Source organism: Arvicanthis niloticus, unplaced genomic scaffold, assembly GCF_011762505.2.
Source record: "Arvicanthis niloticus isolate mArvNil1 unplaced genomic scaffold, mArvNil1.pat.X pat_scaffold_1388_arrow_ctg1, whole genome shotgun sequence".
Lineage (NCBI taxonomy): Eukaryota > Metazoa > Chordata > Mammalia > Rodentia > Muridae > Arvicanthis > Arvicanthis niloticus.
Genome location: NW_023045361.1, coordinates 1 through 10,556, shown reverse-complemented (window position 1 = coordinate 10,556; position 10,556 = coordinate 1). Strand labels below are relative to the sequence as shown.

General features: G+C 44.1%; 1 protein-coding gene across 1 annotated transcript; it reads left to right on the top strand.

The window, feature by feature from the left end:
- Positions 1 to 267: 267 nt before the first annotated feature.
- LOC117701581 (uridine 5'-monophosphate synthase-like) lies at positions 268 to 8,541 on the top strand. Its single transcript, XM_034493178.2, has 5 exons — positions 268 to 479; positions 3,042 to 3,195; positions 5,101 to 5,772; positions 7,229 to 7,404; positions 8,401 to 8,541. Exons 1-5 carry the CDS (start codon positions 324 to 326, stop codon positions 8,530 to 8,532), a joined length of 1,290 nt encoding a protein of 429 aa, XP_034349069.2. The 5' UTR covers positions 268 to 323; the 3' UTR covers positions 8,533 to 8,541.
- Positions 8,542 to 10,556: the final 2,015 nt, after the last annotated feature.

Below are 10,556 nucleotides of genomic sequence, written 5' to 3'. Positions count from 1 at the left end.
CAGGTTATGTCTTGGAGGATTTCTATGTTATGGAATGAAACCTTGAGATTGTACAGGAGTGGCTGTTAACAGAGACTGTATCAGATAAAGAAGCACTAAGCTATAAACAAAACAAAATGAACGGAGCCTATTGACTCCTTCGGAGAAATCAGGCTTCAATCTAGCTTGCAGGTTTTAAAACCCAGCTCTCAAACCAGGAAGCAACTAGCACACGCAAAGAAGCCCGCGGCCCAGGCCGGAAAGGATGGCGGAAGAGGCGGGACTTCTGGTGACGTCACAGGCTCCAAGCCTCTCGGCTTCCAGAGCGAACTGAGCGCGCGAGAATGGAGGTCTCCCTCTCAGCCCTGGGCCCCTTGGTCACCGAGCTGTATGACGCGCAGGCTTTCAAGTTCGGGAGCTTTGTACTGAAAAGCGGGCTCTCCTCCCCAGTCTACATCGACCTGCGGGGCATCGTGTCACGCCCGCGTCTTCTCAGTCAGGTACCAACCCGGAGGGACGGGATGGTTTCGGGTGGCGGGAAAGGAGAGCAGGAGATGGAGGGGGTGGCCGGAATTGGGGACGAGGGAGAGCCACAGACCAGGCAGGCAAGCCCACCCTACTGCTGGTCTGGAGAGTGTGGAGGAGCTTGGAGAGCGGGAGGCTTCGGGTTCTTTGGGACCTTGTTTCTTGACCGATCGGTGTAGACACGTGCTATGCAAGAGCCAGGATAGCTTGTTGGGCTCTGACCAGCGGAGAAGTCCTTGAATGAGTTCTGCGTACTTAACTTTCAGAAAGTGACAATTAGGGAGGAAAAGGCGGGAGGGTGGAGAAATTAGTAGTTGGTGAAAGGACTCAGCTTAATAGTACAAGAAATAATAGCTTAATAATAAGAAGAAGAAGAAATAATAGCTTAATAGCAAGAAATTAAAGCAATATGGTGAACACCAGAAAGACAGATTTATTTTTTATTTTTTATTTTTTGGTTGGTAAAGGTAAAGTGTACACCTAGAGGTTTCTAACCTGGTGCTTCTCAAACCTCGAGTCGGTTGTGTTTGCGTCACCGCCAAGTCGGCCATGAGATAGTGCTTTCTCGAATAAGAAGCTGCCAGCCAAACTGTATGCGGATGGCATTTAGAATGAAAGGTTGGAAATGACTGGAAGTGTTGCTAGCAACTCCGTGTGAATATTGAGCATTGTGAAGTTTTGTTTTGTTTTTCGAGACAGGGTTTCTCTGTGTAGCCTTGGCTGTCCTGGAACTCACTCTGTAGACCAGGCTGGCCTCGAACTCAGAAATCTACCTGCCTCTGCCTCCCAAGTGCTGGGATTAAAGGCCTTCGCCACCACTGCCCGGCTCATTGTGAAGTTTTAATTCTGTTTATCTTGGGTGTGTGTGCCATGGTACACTTTCAAAGGTCAGAGACAACTTGGACGAGTGTGTTCTCTCCCTCCATCTTGAGGGTTGAAGGAATTGAACTCGGGTGGTCAGGCTAGGCAGAAAACACCTTTACCAGATGAGTCAGTATGCCTGCCAAAATTGTTAATAAAGCACTGGGGCTGGAGGCAGGAGTTAAAAGGTCATCACAGTCCAGCTGCATAGTTGGCCCTAGGCCAGCCTGGGCTACACGAGAATTTGTCTCAAGAGCAAACAAACTAGTGGAATAGTTGAAAGTTACTAGTGGCTACTTTGTTGGTTAATATAACTGTAGAATATCAAGACATACATAGCCAGGTTTGGTGGTGCACAGCTATAATTCCTGCATTTAGGAAACTGAAGCAGGAGAATTGTGTTTGAGGTCAGCCTGGGTTACTACAGGGAAACCTTGTTTCCAAAAACCAACCCCTCTCCCCCCCAATGTATGGTTCCTGTCACATGCTTAAGGTTTGTTTCTCGGGTACCCGTTATACCTAATTGTTGTAAGTAGACTGAAACCCTAATTGATGTGGCTTGAACTGTCAGCTTTCCACCTCCCGGAATCTTACTATGAACTGTATTACCAGAGGTTTATGTAAATAGGTGCTCTCAATATATACCACACCGCCCACACACACAAAGCAATAGATTATATGTTTCTTCCTAGGAATAAGTGGTAATTGACTAGTTGCATATACACATAAACAATTGGAGGAAACTATAGTATTTATCTCGCTAAAATACAAATTCCCAAATGTCCTCTTGTACTCGTATGATTTTGTAAGTTTATGTTTTAGGTATATGCTCATGTCAGTGGTAATCCAAGAAGTGTCTAGCCAACGTCAGATCATGACATTTATTTAACTTGGTAATCTTAAATTTCAGTTACTATGCATCTTGGTTTAGGTGCATGTAAAGAAACATGACAGATCAGTAAAAGCCTGCAGGAAGAAGTGAGTACGGTAGAATAATGCTGTGGACATAGAGGAGTGATAATCTAAATCTAAGAAGACATACATTTTCCGATTTTCCTAGTCTTATCCAGCAGTGTGTGTGTGTGTGCGTGTGTGTGCACCTGTCTGTCTGTCAGTGACTGTATGATACTGGGGATTGCGTCCCTGGTTGTAAGTACACCAGGCAAAGTGTTCTATCATTGAACTACCCCTTAGTACCTGCCACATTCATTACAGATAATGATATAACAGTTCTGGGGATGTTCATGATTTTAGTATTAGAAATCACACACTTTGCAGCTTAAAAAAAGTCACAAGCTTTTCAAAATACAGAAGAAGCTAGAGTAGAACATGCCCATAATCGTAGCATCTGGGAGGCTGATGAGGCAGGAACATCCTCCCTGACACGTTTCCTATTGTCCCCGGTGTGGGTCCTGAATCTATCGGAGCAGGTTCATGGTGTTTATGTTTGCATACCAGGTTTTAAGATTGTTGTGATGGGTCTAAATCAGTTGCTTGATATTTTCTTTCCTGAGTTTAGATACTCAAATAGTAAATTGTTATGAATAATCCATTTATGTCTTAGGATCTAATAATCTCCTGGGGGCATGTATTTCCATTTCTGCTAGGCTGCTGCATGATTTGGGCGTCATTTGAAGTAGTAATAATGAAAAGTATATGTGTTCCTTTTCTTACAGGTCGCAGACATTTTATTCCAAACTGCCAAAAATGTTGGGATCACTTTTGACAGTGTGTGTGGCGTCCCTTATACAGCGTTGCCACTAGCGACAGTTATCTGCTCAGCCAATCACATTCCCATGCTCATTAGGAGGAAGGAAACAAAGGATTATGGTAAAATAAAAATAGCATAAGCCTCAAGTTAATATGTAACTTGTTAGGAGTTTGTTCTCTTTCAGGCCCCGGTGTTTACTAGAGCTGTTGAATGCACTTCACAGGCCTGGTCAGCTATTGAGTTGCTGACTTTCTTGCTACGAAGACCTTCCCCTATAGTCTGGGTCTGAAAGGCTCTTTCTGTTGACTGGGCAGTAGAAACAAAGTGCTTGGTGAACCCCAACCTTTGTATTGGCTCTTCCTTCATCAGCAGAATGTTCTAATTTTTAGAAGATTTTTGTTTATATTGGCATGGTAGTGCTTTGTTAGTTTTGTGGGGTTTTTTTTGTTTGTTTGTTTTGTTTGGTTTGGTTTGGTTTGGTTTGGTTTTTTGAGACAGGGTTTCTCTGTATAGTTCTGGCTGTCCTGGAACTCACTCTGTAGACCAGGCCGGCCTTGAACTCAGAAATCCTCCTGCCTCTGCCTCCCAAGTGCTGGGATTAAAGGCATGCGCCACCACCGCCCGGCTTGTTAGTTTTTTAAAAAGAGATCTTTTAAGATCCAATTATGTAGTGTCTTGGGTTTGCTTCTGAGACTTGAGAGAGGACAGTGAGATAGTTCAGTGGGTAGAGGAGCCTGCGCTAACTCTAACCTGAGTTTGGGTGCTGCGTCCCACGTGGTGGAAGGCAAGAACCCACTGCTGCAGGTCGCCCTTTGACCTCTACACATGTGCCCCCACAGCCATGGTGGGGGAAGGCTAAGATATAGATACTGGCCATGCATCACTGAGTGGTGAGTTTATTATAGTTTGAAGCTAAAAGTAATCTGCCCATAGGAGTGTAGTTCTGTTTCCTTGTGTGTTCACAAATGTTCGTGACACTCATTATTGGCGTGCCTGTAAGTACTCTCTTATTTCAGTCTAAGCAGATTTAGTTAAGCTACGTGATTCCTCCAGTAAGCCCCCCCAAACCTAAACTGTCTACCAAAATAATTAACACACAGTAGAAAATATAAAATGAGTCTCAAAAAAGAATATGAAGTCTAGAGCCTGAGTTACTTATATTTTGTAGCTTATAGTGGGGCTTAAGGGTGGAGAAGTCACATTGGATAATTCATTGTGGTTATGGTGTGCAGGAAGTTGTGAAATGTTTCCCTTCTGCATTTAGTTTATGAGTATGAGTGTTTTGCCTGCATGTATGTATGTGTGCCACATGCATGCAGTGCCAGCAGAGGCTATTAGAGGGCATCAGAGTCCCTGGAACTGTAGTTATATAGAGTTGTGAGCTGCCCTATGGGTGGTGGGAACCGAACCTGGTTCTTTGCAAGAGCAGCAGTGATCTTAAGCCACTGGGCCTTCTCCCTAACCCTTTTTTTGTTTGAGGCAGGGTCTTGCTGTAGCTGCCTGACTGGCCTGCATGTCCTAGGCTGATAGGAGGGTCACCAGAGCCTCACATTTTCTGCCTCCTAAGTAGGAAGATAACAGGTGTGTGCCACCTGGCTTTAAATTGCTTTTTTTAAAAAAGCAAATTGTTCAGTTGGTCATGAGTGGTAAACTTATAATCAGTATAGCTGGGAAGGGAATGATTTTATTGATGATACTGGAGTATCCTGTCTTTTATTACTGTATAAGTGATCTTGTTTTAAGAAACTCCAAATTGTTCAGGGGAAAAAAATGAGTTTTACTTACAGAATGAAATAATTTGTCTTACTATAACTATTCTGTATTTAATTGACATTTTGGAGATATAGAGGATAGCAAACAAAACAATTATGGTGCATTAATTAACAGAAAGTAGCTTCAGAGTAAATGATCACAAAAAAGATTTAAATAGTCTTAACTCTTGTATAAATTCATAGCAAGTGGATACATCTTGTGCTAGTTGAACTATCTTACATATTTTTTCAACAGAAGCTTTTTTTTTCTAGGTACCAAGCGCCTTATAGAAGGAGAGATTAATCCTGGGCAGACCTGTCTGGTCATTGAGGATGTCGTCACCAGTGGGGCCAGTGTTTTGGAGACTGTTGAAGTCCTTCAGAAGGAGGGTCTAAAGGTGACTGATGCCATAGTGCTGCTGGACAGAGAGCAGGGAGGCAAGGACAAGCTGCAGGCCCAGGGCGTCCGTCTCCACGCAGTGTGCACCTTGTCCCAAATGCTGGAGATTCTCGAGCAGCAGAAAAAAATTGACGCTGAGATGGTGGGGAAAGTGAAGAGGTTCATTCAGGAGAATGTTTTTTCATCAGCTAATCATAATGGTTTTCCACCTCCTGAGAAGAAAGCATGCAAAGAACTCAGCTTTGGTGCGCGAGCAGAGCTGCCTGGAATCCACCCACTTGCCTCAAAGCTCCTCAGGCTTATGCAGAAGAAGGAGACCAATCTGTGTCTGTCTGCTGATGTGTCGGAGGCCAGAGAGCTGCTGCAGCTAGCAGATGCCTTGGGACCCAGCATCTGCATGCTCAAAACTCATGTCGATATTCTGAATGATTTTACTCTGGATGTGATGGAGGAATTGACCACTCTGGCAAAACGCCATGAGTTCTTAATATTTGAAGACAGGAAATTTGCTGATATAGGAAACACAGTTAAAAAGCAGTATGGAAGTAAGTACAGTCAGAAATAGACTGGCTGAAGGGAAGGTGTATTGGCTCATGTAAGAGTCAGCAGTAGAAAGCTGTTGGGCACTGAGCTGCCTGCTTTCTCTCCATGTCTCAGCTGTGTTCTCCATTCTGTTTGCTTTGTTGACTTGTTTCTCGGGTAGGGAATTCCACGTCTCACTCTAACCTCTGTGTAAACTCCCTTTATTAGCTGGCCTGGGGAATACACCTGCTTCTACCACTACAAGGTCAAACTCTAACCATCATGGACTGAGAATCCTGTTAACTCCCATAAAGAAAATGGGTGAGCCAGGCAGTGGTGCCACACGCCCTTAATCCCAGCACTTGGGTTAATCCCAGCATTTGGGAGGCAGAGGGAGGCAGATTTCTGAGTTCGAGGCCAGCCTGGTCTACAGAGTGAGTTTCAGGACAGCCAGGGCTATATAGAGAAACCCTGTCTCAGGGGAAAGAAAGAAAGAAAGAAAGAAAGAAAGAAAGAAAGAAAGAAAGAAAGAAAGAAAGAAAGAAAGAAAGAAAGAAAGAAGAAAATGGGTGAGCTGCTGTCAGAAGGTGTCCGAGTTCGGGCAGGCAAAATAAAATGTACTGGCGCTGGCTGAAAATTGCCAATATAGCAAAGAATAGAAAAGAAGTATAGAGTGCTGCTTAGCAGAATGTGTTGCTACACCTTTTCCTATTTAAGTTTTAATATCAGACAGGCAGAGGAGCCTATGGGTGGCCTGGAAAGTGCTTAGTCTTGTACCTGGTTTCTCATGCAGATTTCTGCTCTTAGAAACAAGTGGTCATAGTTCTGTTAGTTCTGATGCTGTTTCACTGCTCTGTAGAACAGAAGTAGCTGCATATCTCTTTTTTAGTGCATGCCTACACCTAATTTTTTTTCTTTCATTATCTGCTACCTCATGTACTAATGATGGCCTGCCAGGACTGCATTGCTTAGCTTACTGGCTGAAGTATAACCTCTCTTTATGCTTGTGTGTTCATTTTTTTCAAAAGTCTGCATTTTTACTGTCTGTTAAAAATGTATATAGTTGCCTGTAAGATTGGGACAGCCAAGAAAACCTGTAGGGGTAAAGTTGCTGAGAGATCTCTATGGTAGGACATCTCGTCTTCAGGAGAATTTCGGGATGTCTCTCGGCCTGAGCTCTGTGAATGTCTTGTCTTCAGAGCAGTCCCTATGTGATGGCACAGGCATTCTAAAACTGCAAAAAAAAAAAAAAAAAAAAAAGTAGCAGCCCGTCAGCGTTCCTGATAAACCAAGTGCAGCACTCTTTGCAAGGATTTCCCTCACTGCCCTCTGACCTAGCTCCCAGAGGAACCCAGAAGTCTACTGATAGAGTGCCGACTCTAACTCGTTAGTAGATCATTTCACACCGCAGTTGGTTGGGGAAAAGATTATTGTTTTATCTCTGAAAACTAGCAAACATCTTTTTTTATTTCTCCTCAGGTGGCATCTTTAAAATAGCTTCCTGGGCAGATGTAGTAAATGCCCACGTGGTACCAGGCTCAGGAGTTGTGAAAGGCTTACAGGAAGTGGGCCTGCCTTTACATCGGGCGTGCCTGCTCATTGCAGAGATGAGCTCTGCTGGCTCCTTGGCCACGGGAAACTACACCAAGGCGGCAGTAAGTGCTGGGGGCTGGGGGAGAGGAGACGAGGTCTGTGTGTGCCGGATGTTCTAGGGCAAGAAAATCCCTTCATCTGAGGCCCGAGGCAGCCGTGGCCTCACCCCACAGCCTCCTCAGTCCAGCTCTTCTGACAGTTTATTAGCACCAGCTGAACACTTTGATCTTGTAGCAGGTGAAGGGTTTGGATTGTTCTCCAGCCCATTTGGACATATTCCTGTGTTTGTTTTTTCATCTTGAGGCAAAGCTGAAGATAAAGGTTGAATTTTAAGTTACTCTTCATGTTTTCCTGTGGTAAATTTTCTAGTTGCATAGTCATCTAGAAAGTGAATAAATGATATTTATACTTTAAGGACCATAATAATGTTTTTGTACAGTGTTTTGTCTGTGTGTCTGTCTGTGTACCATATGCGTTCCTAGTGCCTACAGAAGCCAGTTGAGTGCATTGGAGTCCCTGGAACTGAAGCTACAGATGGTTGTGAGCCACCATGTGGGTGCTAGGAATTGAACTTAGGTCCTAGAAGAGCAAGCAGTACTCTTAACTGCCGAGCCATCGATCTCTATCTAGCCTTCTGTAGTAAAGCCTGAATGAACCATAAATACCAGCGTCCTATGTCAATAGCAAAGGTCTGGCTCAAGGTTAAGCTGTCCCTTATGGTGGTAGTAGCTGGTGGCAAGGCTGACATGTCCCTGTGGGGAAGTAGTACGGGAGTGAGGCCAGTGAAGAACAGGTGCCAGAGGGAAAGTGCTGGAAGAGTGGTGCATAGGTCTTGAAAGTGTGGCCGAATTGTCTATGATGGTACACATCTCAAATCCTTCTTCCAGGTGGGTAAGTCATCAGGTGTTGTTACAAGGAAGAACCATGCAGCATCTTATGATGCTTGCTCTGTCAGAGTTCGGATCTTTTCACGCATGGCTCCTTGGACAGAGGGGTCACCTCAGGACCTTAGTTGTGTTACTCTGTTCTTGTAATACTGCCTACTGTGTCCCATTTAGGTTGGGATGGCTGAGGAACACTGTGAATTTGTCATTGGCTTCATTTCTGGCTCCCGAGTAAGCATGAAACCAGAGTTTCTTCACTTGACCCCAGGAGTTCAGTTAGAAACAGGAGGTAAGTGTGCTCACTAACTGTGGCTCTTCCAGACTCGCTTCCTTATCCACGACAGGCGGACTAACACACTGCAAACTGTGATGGTCTAGACTGTAAACTGTCTTAGTCTAGAACAGCAGTTCCCAACCTGTGGGTCCAACCCCTTTTGTGGGGTCACATGTCAGTTATGGAGTAGCAATGAAATAATTTTTTGGCGGGGGGTAGGGTCACTAATTTTAGCATTGGGAAGGTTAAGAACCACTGATGTAGAACAATGGGTGAGCCTTTGACCTGATAATAGTGTGTACTATGTAAGACAGTTTAATTTTAGGATAGAAGGCTACTTTTGAGATGGAACGTGGAGAGATCTGCTTAATTTAACTCTGCCTCTCAAATGTTGACGCTAAAGGCATGTGCCATCGTTCTGGCTAGAAACCTGATATTTTGGGTTAGCATTTCCTATGTGGTGCTCTGAGTATGCCACCCAAAGGAAGCACTGTGTGTTCCAGCAGGTCTGGAAGACCCTTAGCTAAACAGTTAGATGACTGTCAGACATTTTGATGTGCCTGTGCCAGTGCCTGGCTGGGGTTCTTAAACTTGCCACCACCTCAGATGCAGTTGTAAAGGAGCAAGGCAGGATGTAAAACAGGCACGGGTCAGGGCTGGGGTAGTTTAAATAGTGTGTGCTTAGCTGACGCAAGGCTCTAGGTTTAGTTTTCAGTACCTCACTCCTGCCTGCTAACGAAACTAACTGTCCTGGTAACCATGGGTTCCCTAGAGGTGGATTGGCCATTGCTCAGGGGTGTAGCTCGGCTGGTAGTATTTTATGTCTGTTGAGTATTTCTAGGAATCTGTTCTATCTAGATCAGAAGGTCTTTCTTCTTCTTCTTTTTTTTTTTTTTTTTTTTTTTTTGTTTTTTTTTTGTTTTTTGTTTTTCGAGACAGGGTTTCTCTGTGTAGCCCTGGCTGTCCTGGAACACACTCTGTAGACCAGGCTGGCCTTGAACTCAGAAATCCACCTGCCTCAGCCTCCCAAGTGCTGGGATTAAAGGCGTGCGCCACCACCACCCGGCAAGGTGAATGCTCTTGAAGAACTCTGGTCTCTCAACTCTCACCAGATGATAGAATTGGAGGAGTAGAGAATGTGCCTGGTGTGTCGAGTACTGATTTTTCCAGCACTGAATTGTTAGGATTATTTTATATAGTATTTGCCGTGGGGGGGGGGGGAAAGCACTGCCTTTTGTTTGGAGTTAAAACAGTTTCAATTTTTACATATTATAGGATAGATAGATCTCCGTGGACTAAGTGGCTTTAGAAGTCAAAAACTCTCGGTAATCTTTTATACTGCAGTTGAAAAGATTTGAGTTCTTTGCCTTTCCATTCTGTGTATCCTGGCTTTGTTTCAGACAGGATCTCTATTTTGTCCTGGAACTCTCTAAGTAGACCAGACTGGCTTGAACTCAAGAGATCCTCCTATGTCCCTGTTGCTGGGATTAAAGGTGTGCACAACCACACCTGGCCTTTTTTCTTGTGTGGTTTAGGCTGGCCTCTACTGAGTGCATATGCCACCATTCCAGCTGCAAGTGAGGCCTTGCACATAGTAGGCAAGTTCTCTCAACACTGAGCTCCAGACTCAAAACTAAACAACTTCTGTTTTTGAGATAGGATTTCTCTGTTTTAGCTCTGGCCATCCTATAACTTACTGTGTAGACCAGGCTGGCCTCAAACTCAGAGATCGCCTGCTTTGGCCTCTCAAGTGCTGCAATCAAAGGTGTGTACTACCCATACCCAGCCTCAGAGTAAACTACTTTTAGTCTCATCTTGATCTGTCAAATGTAGGGATTTATAGTGACCTTAAACTAGTGGGACGGCATGGAGATTGTATGAATATTATATCTATATAGCATAGTACCTCAACACAAAACAAGCTGCATTTAATTCTTTCACTGATAGCACATTAGGACCTAGGTTTTTAAGAATAGAAAGCATCAAAATCCATTTAACATAATGTTTCTAAACAGCAAATATTAATAAAATGTCATTTTCCAGGTATGGTGCCATG

Excerpts from the sequence above, each read along its gene's own strand:
- LOC117701581 (XM_034493178.2), top strand. The coding sequence starts at position 324 with ATGGAGGTCTCCCTCTCAGCCCTGGGCCCCTTGGTCACCGAGCTGTAT. Across the intron at positions 5,773-7,228 it reads AGTTAAAAAGCAGTATGGAA|GTGGCATCTTTAAAATAGCT; the intron begins GTAAGTACAGTC and ends ATTTCTCCTCAG. Across the intron at positions 7,405-8,400 it reads GAAACTACACCAAGGCGGCA|GTTGGGATGGCTGAGGAACA; the intron begins GTAAGTGCTGGG and ends TGTCCCATTTAG.